At 36.3% G+C, this 27,809-nt stretch overlaps 7 protein-coding genes across 9 annotated transcripts; 1 reads left to right on the forward strand and 6 right to left on the reverse strand.

Moving 5' to 3' along the window:
* The first annotated feature begins 1,650 nt into the window (after positions 1 to 1,650).
* Positions 1,651 to 4,448, forward strand: LOC104781007 (probably inactive leucine-rich repeat receptor-like protein kinase IMK2). The gene is made up of 2 exons (XM_010505568.3): positions 1,651 to 3,499; positions 3,596 to 4,448. The coding sequence occupies exons 1-2, from the start codon at positions 1,651 to 1,653 to the stop codon at positions 4,231 to 4,233; spliced, it is 2,487 nt and encodes an 828-aa protein (XP_010503870.1). The 3' UTR covers positions 4,234 to 4,448.
* Positions 4,449 to 8,206: 3,758 nt separating this feature from the next.
* On the reverse strand, positions 8,207 to 9,137 carry LOC104781008 (uncharacterized). The gene is made up of 2 exons (XM_010505569.3): positions 8,759 to 9,137; positions 8,207 to 8,486 (listed from the first exon to the last, which is right to left on the reverse strand). Exons 1-2 carry the CDS (start codon positions 9,036 to 9,038, stop codon positions 8,428 to 8,430), a joined length of 339 nt encoding a protein of 112 aa, XP_010503871.1. The 5' UTR covers positions 9,039 to 9,137; the 3' UTR covers positions 8,207 to 8,427.
* Positions 9,138 to 9,923: 786 nt separating this feature from the next.
* Positions 9,924 to 11,135, reverse strand: LOC104781009 (uncharacterized). Its single transcript, XM_087510539.1, has 2 exons — positions 10,731 to 11,135; positions 9,924 to 10,633 (listed from the first exon to the last, which is right to left on the reverse strand). Exons 1-2 carry the CDS (start codon positions 10,974 to 10,976, stop codon positions 10,109 to 10,111), a joined length of 771 nt encoding a protein of 256 aa, XP_087366665.1. The 5' UTR covers positions 10,977 to 11,135; the 3' UTR covers positions 9,924 to 10,108.
* Positions 11,136 to 11,435: 300 nt separating this feature from the next.
* On the reverse strand, positions 11,436 to 16,188 carry LOC104781010 (ethylene-overproduction protein 1). 2 transcript variants are annotated; one of them, XM_087510537.1, is made up of 5 exons: positions 15,725 to 16,188; positions 13,549 to 15,611; positions 13,153 to 13,444; positions 12,561 to 12,870; positions 11,436 to 12,159 (listed from the first exon to the last, which is right to left on the reverse strand). In XM_087510537.1, exons 2-5 carry the CDS (start codon positions 15,609 to 15,611, stop codon positions 11,933 to 11,935), a joined length of 2,892 nt encoding a protein of 963 aa, XP_087366663.1. In that variant the 5' UTR covers positions 15,725 to 16,188; the 3' UTR covers positions 11,436 to 11,932. The 2 variants fall into 2 exon arrangements, with proteins under 2 accessions (XP_087366663.1, XP_087366664.1); XM_087510538.1 differs by having other exon boundaries at positions 13,549 to 15,605; positions 15,725 to 16,156.
* Positions 16,189 to 18,509: 2,321 nt separating this feature from the next.
* Positions 18,510 to 20,784, reverse strand: LOC104781011 (BAG family molecular chaperone regulator 4). 2 transcript variants are annotated; one of them, XM_010505576.2, is made up of 5 exons: positions 20,272 to 20,784; positions 19,869 to 20,131; positions 19,620 to 19,766; positions 19,054 to 19,241; positions 18,510 to 18,764 (listed from the first exon to the last, which is right to left on the reverse strand). In XM_010505576.2, the coding sequence occupies exons 1-5, from the start codon at positions 20,489 to 20,491 to the stop codon at positions 18,746 to 18,748; spliced, it is 837 nt and encodes a 278-aa protein (XP_010503878.1). In that variant the 5' UTR covers positions 20,492 to 20,784; the 3' UTR covers positions 18,510 to 18,745. The 2 variants fall into 2 exon arrangements, with proteins under 2 accessions (XP_010503878.1, XP_010503879.1); XM_010505577.3 differs by lacking the exon at positions 18,510 to 18,764 and having other exon boundaries at positions 18,918 to 19,241.
* A 963-nt stretch (positions 20,785 to 21,747) lies between these two features.
* LOC104781012 (cytochrome c-type biogenesis protein CcmE homolog, mitochondrial) lies at positions 21,748 to 23,028 on the reverse strand. Its single transcript, XM_010505578.3, has one exon. The coding sequence runs from the start codon at positions 22,844 to 22,846 to the stop codon at positions 22,046 to 22,048; it is 801 nt and encodes a 266-aa protein (XP_010503880.1). The 5' UTR covers positions 22,847 to 23,028; the 3' UTR covers positions 21,748 to 22,045.
* Positions 23,029 to 24,430: 1,402 nt separating this feature from the next.
* Positions 24,431 to 27,048, reverse strand: LOC104781014 (ERBB-3 BINDING PROTEIN 1). Its single transcript, XM_010505579.3, has 9 exons — positions 26,785 to 27,048; positions 26,593 to 26,677; positions 26,299 to 26,448; positions 26,047 to 26,200; positions 25,428 to 25,643; positions 25,220 to 25,356; positions 25,042 to 25,133; positions 24,780 to 24,956; positions 24,431 to 24,686 (listed from the first exon to the last, which is right to left on the reverse strand). Exons 1-9 carry the CDS (start codon positions 26,876 to 26,878, stop codon positions 24,610 to 24,612), a joined length of 1,182 nt encoding a protein of 393 aa, XP_010503881.1. The 5' UTR covers positions 26,879 to 27,048; the 3' UTR covers positions 24,431 to 24,609.
* Between the last annotated feature and the right edge of the window lie 761 nt (positions 27,049 to 27,809).

Here is a 27,809-nt window from a genome sequence, read left to right on the forward strand (position 1 = left end):
TTTTAATTTTCTCTTAATATCAACTCAAACATGTTCTGCCATATAACCCGTCATGTGATATTTTAATTCGTATGTATTATTAAAATTTAAAATGTTTGAATAAATTTTATTATTTTAGAAATTGAAATACTTATAATATTTGAACTTCTTATAAAGTTTAAATATTATTCATATCTTAAATTTTTTATAAAAAGATAAATGTTTTAATAATTGAAATATTAATAATCTTTAAAATATAATTCAATTACCCAAAATTATAATTATTTTTAATATTTCAATTAGTTTTATACCTAAATATCAAAAATAGTCAAAGTATTTAAAATACTTTGTTATATAATTCAAAATTTAGCTAAATTAATTTCAAAGATTTTTTTCGGGTACTCGGTAGTTTGGGTACTAATCGGGTGCTCAAATTTGTAACTCGAATCGACCCAAAGTCGATAGTACCCGAACCAAACCGAGTCTATATATCCAAAAGTACCCAATATATTGTATTTTTCGAGACCCGTTTACGTGAACCTGATCGGGTAATACCCCAACCTGAACGAGTTACCCGAATATTTAACCTACTAAAAATAGGTTGACAAAAATAATTCGTATATACATTATATATTGAAAATCAAACTTAGCTTTTGAAATTAATCTCGCACGTACGTACGGGTTCGGACTATACTATTATAAAAAGAACCAATAGTATGTTAGGGTATTTAGTCGTTTGGTCACTTGTGATTACAGGTATACTTGCATAACAAATAGATCATCAACAGTTACGCCGAAAGAAATATTCAGGTTTTGTTTCTGGACATATCATTTTTTCTACAACATGGCAAATAAAATGTTAATTTCGGTGATTTTCGATTTGTTACAGAAATCAAAAGGGATGGATGTATTATGTATACTTTTCTTCTGCGGCCATCGCTTTAAATATATTTAATTCTAAATTTAACCCAAGAAATTTTTACACTGTACAACGTATGTATTTTTGTTTTGTCAAACTCTTACGTATGTTTTGTCAGAAACTTTTACATATAACCTAACCACGAGATATATCTAGTGAGTTGTGGGTGCACGACTGGTACCAGGACTGACGTGTTCAAAAGTGTCAAGATTAGTAGTCACTGACGTGGCTACCAAAAGGTGTCTAAGATTTTGACCAAGTCATAAGATTAAATTCGTGAATTTAGTGGAATAAAATTAAAAACCCAACTGACACTAGCTGAGACAATTACAATTATAATGAATGATTAGAAACGGTCGGAGTGACTTTATAGCCGTTGTTGGTCATGTTTCTCTCGCTTACCGTTCTTTTCTTTGGCGCAGGACCAAAGACCAAGAGCAAGTGAAAAAAAAACTAGCCGTTACAATAAACATAAACTAAAACTCTTTGTCTTTGTCTTCTTCCTCGTCACTCCAACCATAATATTAATTAGTCTTTTGCTACAACACTCCCTCACTCTAACTTATTCATTCCCTCTCTCACTGAACATCTCAATCTTCTCTCTCTCTCTCTCTCTCTTTCTCTTTGGTTGTACTCCAAAAAAAAACAGAGGAAGGAGAGAACAAACCAAGAACTCGAAGCTCCCTGCTCTTCTCATCTTTCTTCTTCGCTTTCTATTTTCTTTTATTTTCTTTCTTCTTGATTCTTTTGAAATGAATTATCTTTACAAAAGCCCCTTTCGAATTTATAAATTTAGTCTCATTTTGTGTCTCTCACTCTTCTCTGCTCAAGCTGTTGCAGGTGGTGGTGCTGGTCACTCTTGGGATGGAGTCGTGGTGACTCAAGCCAACTACCAGGCGCTCCAAGCGATCAAGCATGAACTCATTGACTTCACCGGAGTTCTCAGAAGCTGGAACAACTCTGCCTCCTCTCAAGTTTGCTCCGGCTGGGCTGGGATCAAATGTCTCCGGGGTCAAGTGGTCGCCATTCAGCTCCCTTGGAAGGGACTCGGTGGCACTATCTCTGAGAAGATTGGACAGCTTGGGAGTCTCAGAAAACTTAGCTTCCACGACAACGTTATCGCCGGTTCGGTTCCTCGTTCCCTTGGCTACCTCAAGAGCCTCCGCGGGGTCTATCTCTTCAACAATCGCCTCTCTGGTTCGGTCCCAGCCTCACTCGGTAACTGCCCTCTTCTCCAGAGTCTCGATCTCAGCAACAACCATCTCACTGGAATCATCCCGGCCAGTCTTGCTGAATCCACGAGGCTCTACAGGCTCAATCTCAGCTTCAATTCACTTTCTGGTTCCCTTCCAGTTAGTGTAGCCAGATCATATACCCTCACTTTTCTTGATCTTCAGCATAACAACCTCTCTGGTTCTATACCCGACTTTTTGGTTAATGGCTCTCACCCTCTCAAGACGCTGAACCTTGACCACAATCTCTTCTCTGGAGCTGTTCCTTTGTCTCTCTGCAAGCATAGTCTGTTGGAAGAGGTTTCTTTAAGCCATAACCAGCTCTCAGGTTCTATTCCCAGAGAATGTGGAGCTCTTCCACACCTCCAGAGCCTTGATTTTTCTTACAACTCAATCAACGGAACCATCCCAGACAGTTTTTCCAACCTTTCATCTCTGGTTTCACTGAACCTCGAAAGCAACCACCTCAAAGGCCCAGTCCCAGATGCCATTGATAGACTGCACAACTTGACAGAGCTTAACCTCAAGAGAAACAAGATCAATGGGCCAATCCCAGAGACAATAGGGAACATATCTGGAATCCAACAGCTTGATCTGTCAGAAAACAACTTCACAGGTCCAATCCCGTTATCACTAGTCCACCTGGCGAACCTTTCTTCATTCAACGTCTCCTACAACACCCTCTCTGGTCCTGTTCCACCTATTCTCTTCAAGAAGTTCAACTCAAGCTCTTTCGTGGGTAACATTCAGCTCTGTGGCTACAGCTCCTCAAATCCATGCCCTGCTCCTAATCACCATCATCCCATCACTCTTTCACCTACCTCATCACAAGAACCAAAAAAGCACCACAGAAAACTCTCGGTGAAGGATATAATTCTAATCGCCATCGGAGCTCTTCTAACCATTCTGCTTCTATTATGCTGCATACTACTCTGCTGCCTGATCAAGAAACGTGCTGCACTGAAACAAAAAGACGGGAAGGACAAGATCTCAGAGAAAACAGTATCCGCAGCTGCTGCAGCAACAGCATCAACAGGAGGAGAAATGGGAGGAAAGCTAGTTCATTTCGATGGTCCGTTTGTATTCACAGCCGACGATCTTCTCTGTGCCACAGCTGAGATCATGGGAAAAAGTACTTACGGCACAGCATACAAGGCCACATTAGAAGACGGCAATGAGGTCGCTGTGAAGCGTCTGAGAGAGAAAACAACCAAAGGAGTCAAAGAATTCGAAGGAGAAGTCACAGCTTTAGGCAAGATCCGTCACCAGAATCTTCTTGCACTAAGAGCTTACTACTTAGGACCTAAAGGAGAGAAGCTTCTCGTCTTTGATTACATGTCAAAGGGTAGTCTCTCTGCGTTTCTTCACGGTAAGCAAAGCAAAACAAAACAAAAAAAACCCAAACTTTAACTTTGGATTTGATAAAGTTGACATTTTTATTGATCTAATTGATTGAATCTGACAGCTCGAGGACCAGAAACCCTAATTCCATGGGAAACAAGAATGAAGATAGCAAAAGGAATCAGTCGTGGATTAGCTCACCTTCACAGCAACGAGAACATGATCCATGAGAATCTCACAGCTAGCAACATTCTCCTCGACGAACAAACCAACGCACACATCGCCGATTACGGTCTCTCAAGACTCATGACCGCCGCAGCCGCCACGAACGTAATCGCAACCGCCGGAACATTGGGATACAGAGCACCGGAGTTTTCGAAGATCAAGAACGCAAGCACTAAGACTGATGTCTACAGTTTAGGGATCATCATACTGGAGCTTTTGACTGGGAAATCTCCAGGAGAGCCAACGAACGGGATGGATTTACCTCAATGGGTAGCTTCGATTGTGAAAGAAGAGTGGACTAATGAAGTTTTTGATTTGGAGCTGATGAGAGAGACGCAAAGCGTTGGTGATGAGCTTTTGAATACTCTGAAACTGGCTTTACATTGTGTTGATCCGTCTCCGGCGGCGAGGCCAGAAGCGAGTCAGGTGGTGAATCAGCTTGAGGAGATAAGGCCGGAGACTGATGTGGAGATGGAGACGACGGTGACTGGATCTGGTGGTGAAGGAGGTAAAGAGTTAGGGTCAAATGAGGAGTAAAAGAAAGTTTTGGGGGGCTTATAGAAAAGGAATAAAGAAGAAGGGATCTATTATACAAATACCACATTTATATTATTTTTTCATTATTATTTTTTTATTCAAGTAATTTGTATAGAACAAAATTTGGTTTGAAGTTTGTGCTAGTAATGTAATGTGATTCAACTATTCATTCTTTTTGGTTCTTCAAGTAATACAATAATTGATTTTTTTATTCATTCTTTGTTGGCTATTTGTATGTTAGACTTGTTGAAAAATACAACATATAAGTTGCTTTAAGAAATTTGTCCAAAAAAAAAAAAAGTTGCTTTAAGAAATGAAATAGTTGTAGACTCAAAACTAGATATATGAAGATGAAACAGAGACATCATAAAAACACAAAGCAAAAAATATCTTTTACAATAGAAAAGTTTGCAATTATTTATCTCAAAACATTTCACTCTTGTCTCTCTAGTATCACCATTATTACTCCATATATCAAAACATTACCGATAAATGATGGATAAAATTAAACATAACATATCCGTCGAGAACGTCGATGCTCAGACTCGGTTTGAGGTTTCGACTTCAACGATCTCAGTCTCGGTCTTAACCATGTTGGGTAGTTCCTGGTCAACATGTGGAGGAGCAGAACGAACATCGAACAACTCCCACAATTTTATGAGATCCGCTGGTCTCGGCTCATTTGACAGTACCTCCATGAAAATTTTCTATAGGTAGTTATTTTTCCCTGCAACATGTGAAGTAAATCCATTATTTAACCTCAATATTATATTACAGTACTATGAAAAAAAGATAAGAACAAACTAAGAAAACTGGTCGACCAGTCACTCTCTAAATGAATTCAAAAACCTTTTTGTTGTTCAATGATGTGATGATATCTAACCAATGGAGAAGAAACTAACGTATTTTTGTTTCCTAAATTTTTTTTTTATAGTCTATACTCTATAGTAACAAATTATTAATATACTATTTTGATAATTTTAGGTGTCGAAAATACGATTTTTTTATTTCTATTTTTCTTTAAATTCTAAACATTTATCCGTTTGCATACATTTTAGGTAAATTATTTAGTTAAATATATATTACGTAAAAAAAACTTTACGTAAACTAATTCCTATTTGAATATTATCATAACAAGACTATGTGACGATATAATTTACGTAAAATGGCCTTAAAATATCTCTCATATTATGTTTTATGGGAAAAAAATTTCCTATTTTGATGATTCATATACTCTTTTAAGGATTCTATAGAGAAAAAAACCTTATATGGATATGCATCATAGTAAATACTTTATGGTACATGAAGAAACAACCCTAAAGACAGGACACTTAGTTAACAGAAAAAACATCATAGGATAAAATTATAAGAACATCTAATCCCATACTTGTTACCACGACTGAATTTTCCGAAACTATTGAAGTAGTAGGTGGAATCTATATAAGTTATAGAGATGATGAGAAATTGATGTGATGCAAATAATATATCAACAAAATAAAAGAGAAAACAGTTAAGAAACTTGGTGAATTTATATCTTATATTATATTTAAGTTGAGCATTTAAGTATGTATATCAATAATAAAAAAATGTAGTCTCATAAAATGGAAATACACTAAACATTGGAGAAAACTAGTTTAGCATAAGATTTAAGAGCGGAATCTTAATACTTGGCTATTCATTTTAAATAGCAATCCTAGTCAAGATGCTGCTCAAACGGGGACTTCCGGTTGTACACACACTGACACACATGCTTGTTAATGTGGGTTGGAAGAGGAAGTAAGGAACCACCTCCTCATCGATTGTATTTTCTCTTTTAAGTTTTGATTGTGGTCACTACAAGGCTACACGTCTACCCGACTCCATTTATCTTGGGATTAAATCGTACACAAGTCCTAAATCACACAACGGGTTGTTCTTATAGGATAGTAGGCCTCTATTTATGTAATATGTAAGGAAATGTATAGATTCAACGATGAATACACATCCCCTTATTACTTTGCATTCGAATATATAGGTGTACCTATATGAGAAACAAAGTTTCATGTCGAAACTTTTACGGATAGAAATGGGGAAGATCTCGTCTCCAAAAATTGATTTCATTCTTAGGACCAGAACTTCCCCATTTCTCAAGCATGTCACATTTATTTTTACACCCTATAACCATGTGGTTTGGTCTTGATTTATCCAGCTTTCTTTGCAATATGCAACTTTGAGTCCATAGCATACACATCAACCAAGATAGCACAAACCATGAAATCACAGCCGCACTTTAGAACTAAGCTCCGCCCTACAAACTATACCCCTAGTTACCAAATCCTAAGCCTTAAAACCTTAAATCAATAACTAATATCTATAACCGAAATGGGTTGGTTCCTTAACAAAAATCTTTTAATAGATTTGACTTTATTACAGAATAATGGCAGCAAACATACCGTAAATCTTTGTCATCTGGGAGGTTGAACAATCCGCCATGATCCCTTCTGTTAAGAATAATACTGTAAGTCGTTAATCATCCTCAGTCACAAACGTATTAGTAATTTTTGTGTAATTTCTTTTTTCCAATAAACATGGATCTTTGGACCAGCTTATCTCTGTCCACTTCACTTGGGTTGGGTCTGTCAAGAGTATGATGCATGTAGGAAAACAAAAATAAGCTTTGCTCTTAAGAAAATGATTTGAAATTCATCTACACTTTTTTTATATATTTTCATAGCTTTTAGAGTCATAAGAAAATGGGATTTGAAATTACACTGAGCTTTCTTTCGTTTATGATTTTTTTTTTTTTCTGAAACTAACAAAATTGAAAGATATTAGTTTTTAATAAAATATTTAAGATTAAATTGAACACCTAGTTTTTATCTGGATAACCAAACTGCAAACACTAACAAATAAGAAAAAAAAATACCTTCAGCTTCAATGGTTTCTTTAGGACTTCTGTTTTCATGATTTTTTAGTTCCTTGACAGGAGTCTTTTTCACCAGATAAGTATAGAGTAGTTTACGGACCTTCGTCAATGTTTTGCTCACATTCTTCTTCACCATTTTTTTTCTTTCTTTCTGACTGTATAATTTGGAGATTGGACTTTCTCGTTGACAACAAATAAATAAAAAAGAAGGTGTTGTCTAACTTAAAATGCTAAAATGGCTGGAGCATGTAGTAAGCATACTAAGCAAAAAATGGTTCCGCAACTCTTTATATGTTAAAAAGGCTGAAAATGTACTATAGAAATTAATTTTTTTTTGATATTCTTCCTTATATGGTTTTCTTTTCTTTTGCTAAAAAATATTTTTAAAGAGTTAATAATTATTAGATAAAGATATGTGTCAGAATGATTTGAATGTGAATGGCTAGAAATAAACATGTAAATGTGACTATGTAGTTTCTACTAAGTTATTGGCTTAAAAAGCATATCAGAGTGTTATTATCACTATGTCAAAATAACCATAGATAAAATAACTAAAGATATTTGAAAAGTATGAAGGATTTACTCCATATTTAGTTATTCTCCATATTTCCAATTAAAATATTGCAAATAAATAGTAAAAATATGTCTTTCCTGTTCTAACTTCTTACTATGAATTATAACAAATAAACCAATTCTACATTGTTCCATTTATTTTATTTTTCCTTTCTTTAATCTTTTGTATTTGAAATCATAAAAGCCTATTTTTATATTGTTTTTGTAGATTATTTCTTTCCTGAAATTGTTTTTCTTCTATGTTTAGTCTATTTGTAGTTTCTATGTATTTTAATTAAGTTTTAATCTTTTTGAAATTATTATGATATATATTAATCTCAATTTTAGAGGACTCGCTATTAATTTTTGAAACATCTTTGATTCATTCTTCTCTTACTCTTACTTTCTTGTTCCATGTTTGCCTTCAATCACCACAACATGAAAGTACTGTTATAGTTATTCTCTATTCCCCTTTCGTCATTAGTTATGAATATAGATTTCAATTGGTTTTGGATATAGATGTCAATTGGTCGGTCTGTCCGTAGACACAGCCCAACATATCCTTATTATGGACGGGTTAATTGTCACGTCCAAAACAAAACGGTCTAAAGCCTGTTGGAGAGGATTTTCGAATTCACACAAACACACACACAAAATAACCTCGTGAAGACGAATATCAAACTTACAAAACAGAACAGCAAAAATAACAAAAGAGATCGTTGTCGTTATAGTCTTCTTCAGTCAATCGCGGAGTGGATCAAAATGGCTGCCTCGTCCGTAGTTGGAACTGCATCTTCTGCTTTTACGGAACAAAAGTCATATAAAGCCAAGTTAACAATGATTAAAATCAGTTTTAGATGCCAAAATCTAGGAATAATTTAATGCCATTATATTTGATACAAGTCCGTAAAACACTATTTTATTGTTTGATCTACCACTAGAGTTCCATCAAAGTGTGTCTAACTAATGGAATCAAAGCCGAGACTACGGCAGCACAACAAACATGTTCACTATTTTTCTCGGAATAGCTTATAATGTGTAAACCTTGGTAATGAAACGTAAGCGTACCTGGCAGATGAGAAATAATCTTGTCTAAGATTCCAGAACTTGAGCTCTCTTTTTGCTTCTCCGTTTCATCTTCACATTCAACTTTTTGAATGTGCTCGCCAGATTTGCCGTCTACTACTGTTGTTGTTGCTGCATCAATAAAGTTGAATATCAGATTGTTCAAAATCCCACCTTTAGCAGCTCTTTTCTCTTCTTCTTCTTCGTGTTTATCTTGGTTCTTTTCTACGAGTTCTTGTGGATACATGAGCCTTTTCTCTGCTTCTGGTACGCCTTCTTCCATATTTTCTTCCTTTTGTTTCTTTCCTTTACCATTGGTTCCACTTTTCCTTTAGACATTGCCATTTTTTCATCAAGCAAAATAATTTTATATGATTGTGTTAGCAAACAGTGAGACAATTTTGGCTATCCAAACAAATGAGATAACATTATTAATTAACTAAAGTTTGTCTTTTTGCAATACGTCGGTAGAAAATCTAGAAAGACCGACACGTTTACTGTCCTAACAAGCGGTCATGTGTTTTTACACGTACCTCGTAACTTGTTGTGTACCATATATCTCCTTACACGTGTCTACTAAACCATAGTTTATGTCTGATTCCCAACGAATCCACATGTCCCCTATATGTTAAAAGGGATGATAAATTTGTGTGCGATATTTTACCAATTTGCTAGTTTTCTGTTTTTTGTCACTACCATTTTGCAAGATTTTTTACTGTATTAACTAGCTACTATTCATTATTATGTGGTTTTAGATAACTTAGGAGTTCTGAAAACAAAAGATTTTGGATTGTTTGACAAAATTAAAGAATTAGGATTTAAAACTTGGTGTAGGTTGTAAAGTTGTGTGCTTAAATCTTAATTAGTCTTTTATTCTTTTTTCTTTTTTGGGGGTCAAAACTATCAAACCTAGTCATAGTACCAAATTAGTCTAACAATCTTCGCATAGTTGCACTTGCACATCCTACCGAATCATTTAACTTCAATAAAACTACCCAAAACAAAGAATCAATGGATCAAAGTTGAAACGATCTGTAAGTCTTTATGGCCTATTTTTAAGATAGCATGAAATCTGGACAAGCAGTGTTTTTTTGGTAACAAAAAGCTTCAAAGATTTATTTGTGGATTTTTTATAACAAAAGTAAAACATACTTTAATTAAAGCTAGGTGCATCAATTTTGGCTAAAAAGCCTTTTATTTTGTACATGCTTATTTTTTTGTTGTTTAGTCTTATAAACCACCACATTTTACAAGAAACCAAAAAGGTGTGTCACAACAACATATAATTGAAAAATGGTAAATAGTCTAATTAATAACAGTTCCCTTAATAACAACAAGTACCTTAATTCCAAACTAGTTATCTTTTTCAATAAACTTGGGTTGCAAGTGGATTTGGGAAGAAGGAGAAAAAGCGTTTTTGAAGCCACAGATTCTATGCTTAGTGCTCCAAGGCAGCAACACATGCAAGCCACAAGCCTTGGGCGAAAAACAAGACTGCCTCACCGTTGCACCACTCAAATATGGGAGCTTCTTCTTCCTCCTCCTTTGGCTAGCCGCTGATGTCACGGCTGCTAAAGCCGCTGCATCCGGTAGAAACCTCTCTATTATGTAACTTGGTGACATTTCTTCGCTTCGCTCTGTGCTCTCCATTGTTAAGTATCCGTTTGAGTCACCTCCTCCGCTGCTTCCATCATCCGATTCAGAACTATCTTTTGGGAGTTCGACCATGTCTATGGCTTGCGTGAGAGACAAGACATCGACCATGTCTTGGTTTGTTTGATGGTAACGTTCGTGATTGTCACGTTTCTTCATTCGCAACAATCTAGCTGGTGTTAAGCCCTCACTGGCGTCATCAAAGTCGTCGTTTTCACCATTAACCTGTGATGTAGATCGAAGTGATTAGTAATGAAAGGACTGAAAACCCTAAAACGGGAAAACAGAGGAAACGTTATGGTTTTAGAGAGAATGATAGAACCTTTAATCTTCCAGGAGGTAGTTTGAGACGTGGTGTTTCAGATTCAGGGTCATTTTTCAAATGAGACGAGTTCTTGGGCATCCCAGGAGCGGTCTCCCAGCAAAACGGAACTGAAGCTTCAGGAAACTGACCAGGAAGCTTCTCTTGGGTGACATGTCGTTTGGTCGACAAGAATGGAGCATTGAAGTTCAACCTCCGGGATCGGTTCATATCCATCATCTCTTCAACCGTAAGAAACAAAATCATCTGAGAGGGAATAAAAGGTGTTCCTTGTTTTGAGAATGAAGAAGGAAAGTAATTGTGAATTTGGGAGAGATGGATCTTTGTTGTCTTGACACTCTTTTTTAAAAAACCTTTGTTAGCTGAAAGTTGAAATTTAATGAGAAGTTGTTGAAACTTTGAAACTTTCTCGTGGGTGCAGAACCGATATTTGTGGCCTTTTTATTGGGTTCACAGGCGAGAAAGAGAAAACATTAAAGCTATCTCAGAGGTTGAGAAATAGATAAGCAGAAGCGTTTTAGAAAAAGTTAGTCTTCCAATCATGTGGTTATAATATCGATAATGAAACCAAACAAGAACTTTAAAAAAACATCACAAAGCCAAAAGTATCTCTGCCACAGCAGCTCAACACCAGAATCACCTGGATCAAATTAAGTGATAAACAGAGCAAGAATGTTTGTTAATGTTTGTGAAACAAGTTGAAAATGTATGAATGAATAGTTTCTTTGTTTTCTTGTTTCAGGAGGATAAAGAACACATCCCCGGATGAAGAAACATGTAAAAAAGATCAAGAAGTTACAGATACAATTACATAATTCCAGTAAAAAAAATTAAATAAAAAGAAAGAAAGAAGCAATAATACATCTAGAAATAGGACAGAAGAAGAAGTCCAATTTCACCAGAGGTAAGTTCTTCGTGGTTTCCCTTTCTTTTGGCAGCAACAAACACTCTCTGCACTACTTATATAGTATCCTCACCCCCTCCCCCAATAACCAAAATTATAGAGAAAAAAAAATATATAGAAGTTTCTATTTACATGGCAATGCTTGCTTTTTTCCCTGGTTCACTCAAACCGAGCCTTGTTTGATTTTGCTCAGTTTCTGTTTTGTTTTGCAGAAGGAAAATGAAACAGTGTAGAAGCATACCAGGAGGGAAGAAGAGAAGAGATTTTGCCCACCAAAACCAAAACGATTGTTTTGTTACTACTTTTGGTCGTTTGGTTCACGAGCTTTTTGGTAGAGCTCCAGTGTATCTGCATGACCTGGATCAATACATAATGCTGCTTCACAATCTTTGATAGCAGCTGCTCCTTCTCCCATTGAATCATAGAATGCTGCTCGTAGATGTAACAGCTGGAGATCTGGTTTAAATGATATCGCCCTTGAAAGCTCGTCTATGGCTTCACTTTCTTTGTGGTCGTCCATAAGAACTGCAGCAATCAAGAGTTCATTATTAAGCAAAACGAAACTTAAAGAAAGCTTAATTACTCTGGTCTTATCAAAGCAAATTGAATACAATACTGATGAGAACTGAGGCGGTAAAACTGCTTTTCTTAGTCACATTCACCAAACCAAAGAAACTGCATATCTATTCACTCTCAGTTCTGTTTCTAACTCCAGAGAGATGATGGAAACCTCAGTTGTTTCATGTGTCGGGTCATAAATTCTGATTTCTGTTTCCATCGCCACAAAAGCTAGGTTCTAAGTTTTCTAACATTTTTGTGCGTCTAATAATAAACAACAACAGATAAAGGAGAATAAACTAGAACTGGTTGTGTCATTAGCAACAAAAGATGAGAATAAACTAGAACTGGTTGTGTCATTAGCATACCTGCAGCTCTGTATCTGTAAGGATAGGTTCGGAGAGGGTCAAGTTGTGTTGCCAGGCTAAGGTCGCTCTGTGCCATCTCGCGGTCACAATATTCAGAGCGCTTCTCATAGGCCGACGCATTGTTCTGAGCCTTCTCTATTAGCTTTGTCATCTCATCATAAGCAGCTTTCCGTTGGTTTTTCAGGTGATAAACACGTGCGAGACCTTGGTGAGCTCGTGTATGCTTGATGGTGAGCGCATTTGTATAGCAATCAGCTGCAAGATCCAGCTTCTCACAATCCACATATACGCTCCCCAGGTTGTTCAAAGCCTGCAAGATACACCAAAGCAGAATTCATAAATTTACATCTCATTTGATTTAGTGGGATAATCTTTTGACCAAATGTACTCAAAACGGTTTTTAGGGCAGTTGGTTCCTAAGATGCAATCACATTCCACAAATTATTGCAGACACCAAGTGCAAATAATTTAAACTGGGATCCTGAAACTATGGCTTTCTGTAGGATGATCCAACAAGTAAACCCTCTAAACAAAGAATTGACTTATCAGAAATCGAATTACACAAATGAATACTGTTGAATTCTTTACTTACTTGTCCTTTACGGAGACCATCTGAGGGGCATTTAAGCGCTTCTTGAAGGAGTTGGATTACGTAATTTGAGGAATCTGGGTCAAGAGTAGAGTCCGCAAGGGCATAAGCTTTGAGGAAAAATGCTTCAAAAGATCTTTGTATGGAAATGGACTCCTCCGCTTTGGCCAGGGCTTCCTCACGGTGGCCTGTATCATACAGTATCCATCCTTCATACACAAGTCTCTCATGCTCCGACTTTGAATGGTTTCGAGCCAGCCTTAGACTACGCATAGCTGCCTTTTGACAATTTAGCCTGTCAGTATGTAACCAGCACTTGTTAAAATCAGTTAGAGTCTGACACAACATGCACCATAAGAAAAAACTTAATTCATTGAGAAGCGCAAAGAGAGATTATACCGTAACAGAAGAAGAGACTGTCTAAACCGTAAAAGACTCTTCCCAGGATCATTTGCAAGCATATGATGAACAACCGCTAGAGATCCAATATCATCCACAGAAGACCAACGATCATAGAGCTGCATCCAGCAGTCAGCCTGGCTCCACTGCTGGGCTAGCGGACGGAGCAACTCCACCATATGATCACCATGGATCTTCCCGTTAAACATCATAAAATTTGGCTCCAATGTCAATAGCGCCCGGATATCTTTCAAAGCACCCTCATAATCCTCCATACCTATAGAAATCCATGCCCTCATTTCCAGACAGTCAGGAGAGGCCTTGAATCCAAGAATCTTGTTCAGTTCTGCGATCGCAGCTCCAAACTGGTTCTCTTCCACCAACGCCACTGCCCTGAACTTGTAGGGGAATGACAAAGTCGGGTCTAACTCGGTAGCTGTATCCAAATCAAGCAGCCTTTCTTTACCATTGCAATACAAGGACCTCTCCTGGTGCATCCACCCAGTAGCCGTGTGATCTGAAATCAGTGAGTTGATGATCTTATAAGCTGAGTATCTATGATCACGCTTGAACTTAGACCTAGCAACGCCCACGAGGGAGTAAAGATGACCAGCCTCAGCCGCTACGTTAAACCATCTCTGAGCATCCTTATATTCTTTCCTTTCCAGCATCACCACCCCTAATTGGTGGTAAGCAAGCTGTTTCTCCCAGTTTTCTACTGCGCATTCAACCAAACGTTCTAAGAGCATCACAGTTGTGTTAGATTTCATATCATCTTCCATCGCGATCTGGCTTAAGAAGAAGTACAATGAAAAAGAAGCGTGGCCAAGAGATGCCAGTCTTTCCCGTCCCTCGGCGCTGCAGAAGATCTTTATAACATTCGGATTATGCATAGAGCTCGGCAACTCCCTGAGAAAAACCTGAAGACAAGCTGCCACCAGAAGGTACGCAGCCTCTTCTAATCCATACTCAATCAACAGCATTGCCTCGTCCAGTGAATTAACAAGATGTGCCAAATGCAAATCGCAAGCAGATTTCAACTCATCGCAGCAGAACCGATTCGCCAGCCTAAGAAGCTCCAAGACAACATTAGGAGGGAAGTTATCCAACCTATTGGTCCTGCTGAAATTCTCTGCAGCTCTCATTCCTTCAACAGAGATTCCATTGTTTGTAAAGTTGATCGTCGATCGTTTCATCTCTCTAAACCCACCGTACAACATCGCCTTGAAAGGTCTCGACAAAGACGCGATTTTGTACCTCACACAACGAACCTCTTCATCACCAATACAGAAAGACATATCATAATCCACTTCATCAGAAGTAGAACATCCAGGAACATCATCATCATTCATCATCTCTGATCTGGAAGAACTAGAAGCTCCAGAGCAAACACATGGATCATAAACAGATTCCGGATCATACCCTGAAACAAGAGTGGCCTTTGGACATTCCAAATTCCTCCCACAACAATCCATAGAAGAGGTACCGATCAACTCATCCTCCCTCCTCTCAAACCGAAGCCACGAAGCTAACACGACTTTGGCGTGAACATCCACGGCGTGTTGCCTAGACGACCGGAGACTCCGCCGGAACAGTTTAGGATCAGAAATCCCCCGGAATATAGCGCATTGCTCTAAATACGCCCCAGATTTCTCGAACTGTGGACAAGCTTCGATCCTCCTATAAACTTCAGCCATCTTCTCAATCAAATCAACAAATTTCAAACAAGGATCGATCTGAGGCTCAAGCAGATCCGTCACAGGGAGTCCACAAGGGAGAAGAAACTCCGGGGAGACGACGGCGTTGGCTTGATTCGGAGGTGGATAAGTCCGGCTCGATTTGGATCGGACTGAATTAACACGAAGATGATCCGAAAGGTGTTGTAAAAGCTTATCCCCAACTCCTCCACCACCTCCTCCGGTGCCGCCGCTGCCTCCACCGCCGCTATTACCAGGAGGAGGAGGCGGAGGGGGAGCGGAGGGATTAAGAGCATAAACTTGTGTACCTTTACAACCTTCTGCAAGCTTCAAACTTCGCATTGTTGTGAACAGATTATGCTGCATCTTCAATCAAACCAAAAAACCAACAAAACAAAAATACAAAATCACAAATTTTATCCAAAGATCTGAATTTGGAGTCAAAAAGCTTAAAGATTTACAGAAAACTTCTCCGTCACCTTAAAAGAACAATTCAGAGGATTGGATCACGGAAGCCAATCCAAAAAAAAAGTCTCGGTTTTTTTAATCAAAACCCAATAATAAAAATCGTCTCTTTATCAAGAAGAATTAACAAAGTTTTGTTGTTGGTTTCTTGTCTTCCTCAACGAAGCTGCTTGTCTTCTTCTTCTTCCTCTTCTTCTTCTAGGAAATCGTGTTTTTGCAGTGTAAGTTTCATCGATCCGGTTCGTTTTTTTTTTTTGTTTTTGTTTTGGTTCCCACAATACTAATTTTACGAATCTTCCCGTAAAAATAGAGAGAGGTGGTAATTTAGAGAGGAAGAATCTTCCTCCGCTCGATCTCTCTCTCTCTCTCTCTTTTTTTTTTCTTTTTTTTCTTAACCAATCTGTTTGAGAGAGAGGAGAGGTCATTCATGCGTTCTCTAATAATGCATAATTAAATCTAAATATTTATTTAAGTATATAAGTGTTAGTTGTTTGTGTGGTAGCTTTATTTAATTCAGGTTTTTTTTTTGTCTTCTTGTTAGTTTTTTTTTGGAAAGTAATTTTGGTTAGTTTATTTATTTCCATTCAAAGCTTTATAAATTAACCAGGGATCCTACTCTTAAGTCTTAACGTTATCAAACTGCCATTTTCTTTGATTTCTTATATTTTTCGCCGCAGTTTAAAAAAGGGTTGAATGAATTTTAAATATATATATATACATATTAATTTAAATATTAACGAAAGTACTAAGACCTTTTAATTTACTTTGAGAGTTTTAATCACCACTTACTTTAGGATGCTTGTATGTTACAATTGTTTTTGCCTTTTCTCTCTATTTGTTTAGTCTAATTAAAATGTGTGATCTGACTTCGTTTGTGTTTCTTTTTCTTTTAACCATTTTCTCCGGCTATATTGTTTGAACTTTTTTACTTTTGATGTTTCTTTTTGCCTTTAGCAAATCATTTGATGGTTGAATATGCTTCTTTTATCTTAGCACAAGTAACTTATAACATAAACTAACGTCCTTGGTTGATAAGATTTATCGAGCAATTAGAAGAGAAAATGAATGAACTAGTAAAAAAAATATTTCACTTAAAATAAATGGAAAATACTACAAATTTTCCATCTATTAATAAAGTAGCTGGATTATTTTTCAGCTTAATTACTCTGCTTGGTGTTTTAGTTCATTTTTTTAGCTAAGTCTATCAATCAAAACCCTAGATAAATTTAGTGTTTCATATTAGTATCATACTGTCATTGTTGCGTTACTATTTGTATTTAGATATAATAGTATGCATGTCATAAACAAAAATATATATATAAAATATTAATTATATTCATCAATGTTATTATATTTGAAATTAAAGACAAATTAATCAAAGACTCCAAAGTAGGATTTTGTAGAAGAATATATATATATATATATATATATATCCATCAACGTTTTGTGTTGTTATTCTACAAAAATGCCAACTTTTGTTGTGTTCCCATTTGACATGAATGTCAATTGTAATTTGTAAAGGCTTCACATTAATAAAACACTAGTAATTTTTTTTTTGTTAACTTGCAAGTAAGAAAAAAACTTTCGTTAGATAATTATTTCCATCGCAATTTCAATAGCCGTTTTTTAACATGTTTTTAGAAATTAATGGAGAAGTTTTTTCGTGAATATAATAATTAATGAACAAATTCATTCAAACAACATATTTGGCAGTTTATTGTGCCAAAAAAAAAAAAAAAAATCATCATAGATCTGTCAGAATCTTCTCATAAACAAAATTTTCTGCAGAGATTCGTCGTTATCATTTATATATTCATCATCTAAAAAGTCTCTTTCAAATGTTGAGGCTACCACATACCCGCGGGTGTGCGTGTCCATAATACACACAGTTACATTTTTGTTTTAAAGAAAAAAGAAACACAACAAATACATTCATTGCTCATATTTTCGTCCAAAGCTATGTTACTGATACAAAACGTAAGAAATTATCAATCAATATAGAATTCTATTATCAATAAAAAAATTAATAAAAAATTCAGACAGAACATAATAAATTGTCGAGGAAAAAATAAGTATTATATGTGCTGTTAGATAGCCGGCAAATGGCTTTTGCCACCCACATCAAGCGGCGAAGTCATGTCAACACGTTTTACGGTTAATTTCGTTTATATATAAATAGCTTAATTAAGGAAGTAATCGTAATTAAATCTGTGCTAAGAGCTATGATTAAGTCCGATATTGTCTAGGGGTTGATTAGTTTATGTGATGGCACACGAATATTATATTCATACATATAAATTCCATATAATTGAAGAATGAAACTTGTGGTCATGTGGGTGAGACAGCTAAGAATGTCTTTTTAGTTCTTTTGGGTAATAATAAGAAGGTTTTTTATTTATCCGATCCTAAAGCACGGATCGTACTATACTCTTTGTACATTACCTTATTACCCATCCAAATATATATTCACTTGTCTATTTGTGTAATGTCCCCCACACCAATTCTCTCTTTTTGGTGAATTTGTTTGTATCACAACTTGTGAATCACATCACAATTTTGAGTGACATATGGCAAAAGCTCCAAGGTCTAGTAAAATTTCAGGCTAGCAAGCAATGTTTCAACCTAATAAGTTATTTAGCCATACAACAAATATCTTTGATTTTCTTGGAAATCTCATATATTATATGATTTCGAATCTGGATAGTAAACTATGGTATCGTTTGATTTTGTATTGAGTTTGGATGATCAACATCCATAACCCATTCCGATTCGTTTGACCAAACCCGATGAACTTATTCATTTTTGAAACTAAATAATATACGAATTGCACCATTACTCATTTGGTCCATCAAATACTTGACAAAACTACACAAATTGGGTAATCGATCTAACCGTACCAGATCAATTTGGTACATCAAATTCAAATGGGTTAACACCGGATTAATTTGGTACATCAAATTCAGATGGGTTAAGTAAACCCAATCCACACATTACTCGTTGAATCCATTTAGGTAATCCGATCGAACCATACCGGATCATCCATGTTTCACATTCCTATATGAGAAAACGTGTAGTCTATAAGTGACTGAAAATACTGTAACAGTAAGCATATAACATATCTGCAACATGAGCTCTATCAATCTAACTTAGGGATAAAACAAAAGATGTACCCAGACTGATACTACCATATTTGATGTAGACATTAAAGGTTGAAAACCGATATCTTTTTATGGTCATTTTTCCAATTTAACAATACCAAAAAGATAAAACAGTAGCAATAATAATCAATTTTTTTCCCTTTATGGCAAAGTACGTAGTAACAATAATAAAATGTCAATCAAACCTCTCCCAATCTTGAGTTACATTGGCAGAAGGCGAAGCTGGCGGAGGAGGGTTCAAGCTTCCCACACCGTTTCCGTACGATTCCCACTCAGTGCTTACAGCTGCGGCTTTACTCTGATCCACAAACGGATTTGAACATCTTGCCTTCAACTTGTCCACACTCTCCTGCAATATTTGCACCCTACGCACCTGCCAACACAAACCCAATCAATCCATATCTATGTTCAACGCCTCAATATAGACTTATGATAGAAGAAAAACCTCAAGCAATTCAACGAAGCAACAACACAAACGTTCCAAACCTTAAGGAATCCAAAATGTACTTTTACCACCATACTGTCTACATGTACAATGAACAAAAACGATATATGGAATCCTAATGGATCTTTACCAAAGTCTACAACTCATCTCAATGCCACACAAGTATTGTAGTATCCCATGGATATAAGTAATATATGTCTAAACACTCATATATCTTACACCTCTATCAAGACTCTTTATCGGGTAAACATGTTCATTATGCACACAAGATGAAAAACGTAACAAAGTAAAAAAAAAAAAACGAACCTCTGCCTTACGCTGTAACCTAGCATCTCCTTCTGCATTGATGCCATCCAATTTAAGCAACTGCCTCATGAGAAGCTCAGCAGTCATATCAAACTCCTTTACCGCAACTTTAGTCCCTCCATTCACAGCAACTTCTAAAGCAACAACCTAACATTTTCAAAAAAACAAAAATTCGCTAAATCACAATCCTTCCTTATTACCTCTCCTACAGTAACAACCAAAAAAGACACAGCCATAAATTTCTCTCACCCTATCTGAAAGCTTATCGACCTCTTCTGTGACTGCGAGAATTGCAGCAATCGCCTTCTTCGTCTCTTCAGTTACCAGAGGAGGCTGTTCAACTTGTTGTTCCACTCTCTTGTTCTGATCCTCAACAAGGACAAGCTTAGACGCATCCTTAACACCAGCAGCTTGCAATTGCTCAGCATCGTCTCTCTCAACTCCCCTGAACAAGATCTTGAGTTCAGTAGCTTCCAATCCAGTTTTCTGAACAATAGCTTTCTTCACATCCCCTGTTATATTATCCACATTCGAGCCTAAACATATCAATCTTAACTAAACATAACACAAACTAGATTTAGCAAGAAAATTATCATAAACTCCTTGATATCAGAAACGGATCCGGAAAAGAGCTGAAGCATTGTTTTGTTACCGAAAGTGGCGTGAACAGAAACATGAAGATCGTGGTGGGAGGATGAGCCATGGGAAACGCTGATTCTGATGGTTTGAGAAAAGGCGGCGGAAGCAGAGTCGGGATCCTGGGGAGGAGGAGGAGGTTGGTCGGAAGGAGCAGCGTCGTCGTCTCTTCGTTGGACGAGCATACCACCAGGTCTCACCTCCCATTCCGATTCGTCGGTTGAGTTATGCATCATCGTCGTTTCGAAAAAAGGAATTAGTAAGGAGTATGAGAGAAATTGAGAATGAAAGTAAAACCCTTGGGAGCAAGAAAATTAGGGTTTTCTCTAAGGGTATTTGTACGAAACGATGATGATGATGATGATTCACATCACATCACCGCTCAAGCCATACAAATCCTACTCCTGGAACACGGCTTTTCATTTATTTTTTATTTTCCTTTTTTCCGTAATTAGAATTTCTAAAAGACTTATTTGAGGTGTGAACAACTTTTGGATTTTTTGTTTGTTTGTTTGTACAGTATTCAGATATTTTCATATTTTGGTGTTATAGCCTATACATATGATGATTTTTCAAAATAATTTGTGATATGGTTTATGGTTATCTGTTTTGGACTTCATACAAGTGTAAGTATGTTTTTAATAATTTTAGCTTACAGAAAATAGTTTGATTACCGGTTTTAGATCCAACCGACTGGCCCCTGAATGGAACACCAGCCAGTCCTTGAGTTGTACACGACTGTGCCGAGTTTAAACAGAATTGTGCCAAATCTGGTCGGCAAAACCGCCACAAATACATTAGAGAGATAAGAAGCAAATAGGAAATATGGTCTCGTTCCCTAGTTGATTGTCAGTTTTTTGAATGACGGACGGCTCAATCATAAATCACCCACAAGATAATTGTCATGCACTGAGAGAGACTTATGCATCTACGAAGATGCGGTTGGGATAAAAATGCAGAAGCCATAGAGGAACGATTTATACCACAACTATACTACTAGTTGGTGATCAAGCACCAAGCCAAATACAGGTGCCAACACAAAGGCCAATCTAGCCATGATTCTAAGGCTAAAAATTCTTAAGATGCAAATTTCCAGTGGCAATAGAGGCAGTGAGGCACCGAAAGTACAAACTTGAAACCTTCAGAGCCAGGAATTGCCTAGTTGGAACATAAGATGCATTAAAGGAATGTCTAATCTTCTTCGAGATTGTCAACAAGCTCGACCCATATTTATATAACAACGAAGTAAGAACTTAGAACAACCAGAACAGCAAACAGGAAATTGTGGAAGAAGTTCCACTCTCTTGTCTATAGCACCTAGTCATGATTAGAATAAGGTCACACAAGCTACTACTTTGGTGATACGTTTACAATTATTGGCCAGTGACCAGTGACCTGGTCAAGCTGATGATAAGCTTCACTAAATCAATCTAGTCTGTGAGCAGAAACAAAACATCCGACAACACAAGGAACCAGGCAGCAAATTTGATCCTTCATCAAAGTGTTCTTTATTTGATCAATATAACAAGAAAATGAATTAGCTTAAGCTTTGCAGGATCATACAAAGCTATTGTATAGTGTATCACATTTCTGCTCCTAATTCTCGAATAGACACAAAACTCAAATCTCTGTTTTCCTGGAATAACAATTCCAAATCTTCCTACTCTTTTTCCGGAAACTATAATCAAATATAACATTATACGTTGAACCAATACCCACCAAATGCTCCAACTTGGGAAAAATTGTGATAAAACTCAAAAAGTTTTATACTCAAAAAGTTTTATACCAATCTACGAAGCCACTTCCGCAGCTTGTCCACTCGTCGTTGCCGCAGCTTGTTCAGTAGTCGTCGTCGTGGCCGCAGCTTCAATAATCTTCTTATTCTTCTCAATCGCCGCCGCAACCTCCTGTGGCATATACTTCTCGTCGTGCTTAGCCAAAACTTCAGTAGCCGAGAAGAAGCAATCGAGATTCCTAGCTTTCTTCGAAACAGCTTTAGTAGACACTTCTTTCCTCACTTCATCAGTATACGGCTTAATGAATCCTTCAACCACAACTGAGTGACCTTCCCTAAACAGATCCGGCAAAGATCCTTTATACCTAACCAAAATATCTGTAATCAGATCGGTGATCACAAACTCCATCTCCTGAGACGCCGCAGGCTGCGCAACGCTGCCTTCTAGAACCAAACCGCCGAGTCTGAACTTGTTCTTTGTTGGATTCTCTGCGAATTTCTCCATAGCGTCAGATGGAGTTAGGTAGAAGACGAGCTGGTCCTGGAATTGGTTAAGGACGATGACTACGAATCCGGCGATGCAGCTGAAGGTTAACGCGTAGGTCCAGAGCCGGCGATTCTGCATCTGACGCGCTTTGGCTCCTATGTCGATTTTTTTAGGACGAGTTGGACCACGATGAGCGATGGAGAGAGATCGGAGGAAGGTTAAGGATGATAATCTCGATGGATCTGGTGAGGCGGTGGTCGATGAATAAAAAATCGGGGATTGTGATTCGAAAGATGATGAGATTTGAGGATTTTTTTGGATTGATCGGAGGATCTGAGAACTTCGACGGAACAACAACCTAGCCGCCATTTTTTTCTGAATTTTTTTGCCGGAGATATTGAAACTTTCCCTCGAGAATTTTCTCGTGGAAATCAAAATTCCCGAGAAAGGTTTATGGGGTTTTCTTCTGGTAAATGCAGAAAGAAGAAACCACAAGCCAAGCCGCCCCACTGATCTATGTGGACCACGTCAAGAACGTTTGATTGGTTTAGAGGGTTTTAATTACAATACAGTCAACCTCTATATATAAATTAATAATAAGGTTGGCACAATGAAAATTTATTAATTTATAAAAGTTTTAATTTATTAATAAATTAATAAAATATTAATTTATAAAGATATTTTTTCATTTTTATATTAAAAATTTTCTATTACAAAATAACATACTTTTATTATCATTCACATTTTTAAAGATTTTTTTTAATTTATAATCTTACGATTACGATGAATGTCAATTGTTTAATAGATTATCTAGGTAAAAATGAAAAATGTTAGAAGTTTAGAGTTTAAAAAAAATTGTTACTACTATCCTTCATGTTAATGATCAAGTCGTAGAAGATATTGCGGTACTTTTAAAACCAATCACTAAATAAGCAATTATCGCAATGACTCTTCATAATTTATGGATATGATTTGAAAATACAATAATGAAAAAATTAGAGATGAACTCTAACAAGAATGCAAATTCAAGAATAAACAAACAAAAATAGAATCATATTTCACTAGATTTATATATATATATATATATATATATATATATATATATATATATATATATATTAGTTTATATGATTATTAATTTATGATATTGATGATACCATATTTTTACATAAAATTTCTAAAAAAAATATTATCATATTATTTTATTGAAATGTGTCATTTTTTATACCGGCCCAAATTGGAACCAGAAGAATTTATTAATTTATAGTGAATATTAATTTTAAAAGTATTAATTTATAGAAGTTTTACTGTATTTAACCACCCGGTTTAATCAATCAATTTCAAACCCAAGCAAGGCAAAAGCTGGTATTGTCTTTACTTCGATTTGTGTGTAAATTAAAAAATTTATTTATTACTAATCTGATGAGAAAGAAGTTAAAAATACTGATGATACTATTCCGACGACCAGATCAATTTTGAATGGGAGTTAATGGTTTGTTTGGTTAGCATTTCTTTTTACTAGAAATGGTAGAAACATTAGAATTCTTCACAATTCTCACTAGGCGCAATACCTAACAACACATTCTCCTGCTTGACAAAGCCATTGGGATGATACTTGTTGCTTAGGATTCTCGATTAGAATTTGTGTGTTCACTTTAACAAGTTCCTGTTTTTTTGTTTGTAGAAGAGGAAGCATTTATCCATGTTCAATTATCATAGATTTTACAGCTTCGGCACAAACAAAAATTGTTAGAATCTCTAAAGGGTGAAATTTTTGTATATACAAACGAGACCACCTCATAAACTAGAGACATAAGATATTGTACATACGATCACAATTCAAGCCGGTATTTTTTAATTTGCACTTGAGCTTAAGCTTTTGATATGATCAGTATGCTAACTAATTGGCTAACGGCTACCAGTAACTATGTTTTAAAAAAAACAGAGCAATAATGATGATGAACATACTGAAAGTTTTTGTGCATAAAAAAACACAAGGTTGATAAAGTAACTATTTTTTCTTGTTTTTTTTTCTTTCCAGAAGAGACTCTTTTGAAACCCAAACATACAAAGAAAGAGGTACCTCAAGTTCCAAAAATTCTTTAAAAGAAAACAAAGAGAAATCTTCCTACTCATTCTTGAGCATTACTAGTTGCATCCATTGGCTCAGCCTCTGTTGAAGCCTCCCCTTTCTCTCCTGCCTTCTTGGCTGCAAAACACCAAAATGAATCCTTTTTCTCAACATGTTTTTGATCACATCATATTTGGTAAATGTTAGGAAACTAATTTCAAAGTTTCTTACCTTTCTTCTTCTTTCCACCACCTTTCTTCTTCTTGATACCCAAGGCTAACCATCCTTTGATCTCAGGGTCCTCAATGGTCTTCGTAGGTTGAAGCTCCTGAAGTGTATGTGAAGTGATCCTATCCGATCCATTTGGCATCAGCAAAACAGTGAATTTGATCTGGGCAACAAAATCCCCTGTTGAAAAACCAAACATATCATGAGCCCCGCTGCTATGAGATTAAAACGTTAATAGATATAAGAAAACCTTAATTATACTTACCAGATTTCTCATAAAGGACAGGATATGGTTGCAAATGACCATGGTTCACACACTCCACAAGTCCAAGACGTGCCCTTTTCTCCTCCAGTGACCTGTATTGATCGTACTCTCATGCAACGTTAGTAGGTGCGATGAAATTTTGGAATATATAAGTTGCGTAAGAAGGTACAAAAGACACCTTGCAGTGAATGGCATATGGGGGAAGTTCTGTTTAATTTCGCTGATTATGAATCTGGAGGCCTTCATCTTCAACTGATAGTTAACAGTCTCATCTTTCTTGTAAATAGTGGTTTGCTTCTCATCAATTAGTTTTGGCTGCAAGTTTGAAATATGTAAGAACAGGCTTCAACAATAGTCATCAAAATGAAATAAACAAAAGCAATTACCTTGCCATCACCAGTGCTTGCCACAATGTCGATTGCATAGACTTCGTTCTCTTCAAATTCCACTTCTTCAACAGTTGCTTCTGGACTGGCTACACTTAGGACAACCTTGTTTCCATCTATCACATGCTGTTTCATCTGGTGGGAAAGAACCCCTTCAACAATTTTGCAGTCATAAGCTGCAGCCACCTTCTGAATAGCTTCAGTTACATCGGTGTTCTGTCATAAGAAAAACAGGATACCAATGTCAGGATTGAATGATTAAACAGGAAATTAGCAACTCATACAAGAAATTCTGTTACAAAAAAAGTAACAAAATTCCAGGAACCTCCTCCGAAAACAATTTATATAAAAAAATCGGACCAAAGAGAGGCACAATAAGACAAAGTTCCCATGCCCAATAGTGAGTCCAATAAAGCATCATACAAAAATTCAGAATAAAAAAATCCCATCAGAGTAACTATGACAAAAAGCATCAGTTGGATAATATCCATAGCCATCAATAGGTGTTCATCATCTGGGGTTTGCAAAACCTTGACAACCATTCAGAAAACCATATATACTGCCAGCACTACTAGCAGCCTATAATTTAACTCTCATGTAAAAGTAGCACCATGGTTACCTTCTTTCCAGGACGTACGAGCCTCAAAGCAACTTCAGCTGCAGTATTTGCGGCAGTAATGACATCAGCTTTACGTCCACTGACAGGCCCGTCTTGAAGCACATGAGTGTGGCCAACAAGAGCAATGAACCCATCAATATGGCAACCCATATCACTGCAACGTACAAAAGTCAAAACAGCATCATAAATAACACAGGTGGAATCATACAGAAAAATCATCTAAAAAGGGTATTACTTTAAAAGAGAGCTTACATTTTGACCATATCACCGTCTTCCAACACAGTCTCATCACTGGCAAGCGGTGAGAAATGACCAACAGTGTTGTTCACAGAAATGCATGTAGGGAAAGCAACACCTCGCTCAATCTTCTTCTTAGCATTCTTGTACATGCTCGCTGTTTGCCTTTTATCCAAAACAAACCGAAGAAATAACAACAAACACATAAACATCTAAAAGCAATCAAGAGGTCGAAATCTACATTAATAACATAAAACCAGAAACGAAGGAAAATATCAAATTGAGTAACAGAGTAATAAAATTCCTCACTCTTTGATAAAGGCATCTCCTTTCTCACAGATATCAACGATCTTAGCTTTTGGTTTGCATTCAGCTAAAACGACCTGCAACGCCTCTGCAATTCAAAACCCAGAAGCAACAAGTACTCGATTAAAGCTACAACGTGAAAAATAACCTAAACCGAAATGAGAAGAAAAGGAGAAAGAGAGAGGGCATTATTACTGTTAACGATCTCAGCGGCGCCCTTGTACTTGGTGACGACTTCAGGAGAGGTGAGACTCAGCTCCTTCTCGTCTCTCTCATCGTCCGAACTCATCTCTGATAACTCTCGACGAATCGAATGAAAGGGGAAGCGAAAATGTTAGGGTTTAAGGAGGAGCGATTGGGGGAAAATGGTGGAGAAGCGTAAAATGTTAAGTGTTGGCTCAAATAAAGGTGCTAGGGTTTTCGCTTTGTGTACACTCTCTTCAAAACGGCGCCGTTTACGGATTAATCCTCTCTTTCGGTTGTTTATACGTTACTTCTTTTATTCCAACATGGGCCGAAAGGGAGCTGTTTCAGGATTAGCCGGCCCAACTAAGTTCTGTGGGGCTGCATCGGTTAAAGAATTGTTTTTTTAATATACTGAGGTTACATGTTTTAAGGTATTTGTAAAGAATTTAGAGAAATCGTTACAAATATTTGTAGATATTTTTTTTCACAAATACTTTTTTTTTTTAAATATTCATTTTTTCCATTTTCACATAATAATTACAGTAACTTTTAGATTTTTCTTTTAAGTTTAAATTTTCTATTTTACATTTAAGGTATTGTTTTGAAGGATAATATTTGGAGTTTTGGGTTTAGAACTTAATCATTTTGTTTATAGAAAAGGGTATTATTGAAAAGGACAATAAAAAGGGTATTTTTGCAAAAAAAAATATAGAAATATGTATTTTTGCAAATGCCCCTTTAAATTTTTGTATTTTAGATTTTAATGTTTTGTATTATTTTAAAATTTAATTCTTAATATTATTTTTAAATTTTATAAAGTTTAGATATCTATTATCATAAGTTTTTTGGTTTTTTTTTTATAAAATTTGAATATATTTTTATATTTTTATTATAGTGACATCTACCTTTCTACCTTTCCCATCTATATTTGTAGTCATACCTGCAAAATAATTTTTGAATAAATTAATTTTTTGTTTTGTAGATTCAGAATTTGGTAAAAACTAAGTTTGAAATAAATAAATGAAAGGTAAGTA

Source organism: Camelina sativa, chromosome 4, assembly GCF_030686135.1.
Source record: "Camelina sativa cultivar CO46 ecotype springtype chromosome 4, ASM3068613v1".
In the NCBI taxonomy this organism is placed as follows: domain Eukaryota; kingdom Viridiplantae; phylum Streptophyta; class Magnoliopsida; order Brassicales; family Brassicaceae; genus Camelina; species Camelina sativa.

What these genes read in the sequence shown, in the direction of transcription:
- LOC104781007 (XM_010505568.3), top strand. Translation starts at nt 1,651, where the DNA reads ATGAATTATCTTTACAAAAGCCCCTTTCGAATTTATAAATTTAGTCTC. An exon ending in TCTCTCTGCGTTTCTTCACG is followed by an intron (nt 3,500 to 3,595) that starts GTAAGCAAAGCA and finishes TGAATCTGACAG; the next exon opens with CTCGAGGACCAGAAACCCTA.
- LOC104781008 (XM_010505569.3), bottom strand. Translation starts at nt 9,038, where the DNA reads ATGGAAGAAGGCGTACCAGAAGCAGAGAAAAGGCTCATGTATCCACAA. An exon ending in GATTATTTCTCATCTGCCAG is followed by an intron (nt 8,487 to 8,758) that starts GTACGCTTACGT and finishes CCGTAAAAGCAG; the next exon opens with AAGATGCAGTTCCAACTACG.
- LOC104781009 (XM_087510539.1), bottom strand. Translation starts at nt 10,976, where the DNA reads ATGATTTTGTTTCTTACGGTTGAAGAGATGATGGATATGAACCGATCC. An exon ending in TACCTCCTGGAAGATTAAAG is followed by an intron (nt 10,634 to 10,730) that starts GTTCTATCATTC and finishes TCTACATCACAG; the next exon opens with GTTAATGGTGAAAACGACGA.
- LOC104781010 (XM_087510537.1), bottom strand. Translation starts at nt 15,611, where the DNA reads ATGCAGCATAATCTGTTCACAACAATGCGAAGTTTGAAGCTTGCAGAA. An exon ending in CAGTCTCTTCTTCTGTTACG is followed by an intron (nt 13,445 to 13,548) that starts GTATAATCTCTC and finishes ACATACTGACAG; the next exon opens with GCTAAATTGTCAAAAGGCAG. An exon ending in ATGGTCTCCGTAAAGGACAA is followed by an intron (nt 12,871 to 13,152) that starts GTAAGTAAAGAA and finishes TGTATCTTGCAG; the next exon opens with GCTTTGAACAACCTGGGGAG.
- LOC104781011 (XM_010505576.2), bottom strand. Translation starts at nt 20,491, where the DNA reads ATGATGCATAACTCAACCGACGAATCGGAATGGGAGGTGAGACCTGGT. An exon ending in TTCTGTTCACGCCACTTTCG is followed by an intron (nt 20,132 to 20,271) that starts GTAACAAAACAA and finishes ATAATATAACAG; the next exon opens with GGGATGTGAAGAAAGCTATT. An exon ending in TCGATAAGCTTTCAGATAGG is followed by an intron (nt 19,767 to 19,868) that starts GTGAGAGAAATT and finishes TGAAAATGTTAG; the next exon opens with GTTGTTGCTTTAGAAGTTGC.
- LOC104781012 (XM_010505578.3), bottom strand. Translation starts at nt 22,846, where the DNA reads ATGGCGGCTAGGTTGTTGTTCCGTCGAAGTTCTCAGATCCTCCGATCA.
- LOC104781014 (XM_010505579.3), bottom strand. Translation starts at nt 26,878, where the DNA reads ATGAGTTCGGACGATGAGAGAGACGAGAAGGAGCTGAGTCTCACCTCT. An exon ending in CGCCGCTGAGATCGTTAACA is followed by an intron (nt 26,678 to 26,784) that starts GTAATAATGCCC and finishes TTTGAATTGCAG; the next exon opens with AGGCGTTGCAGGTCGTTTTA. An exon ending in TGGTGGAAAGAAGAAGAAAG is followed by an intron (nt 24,687 to 24,779) that starts GTAAGAAACTTT and finishes GGTGTTTTGCAG; the next exon opens with CCAAGAAGGCAGGAGAGAAA.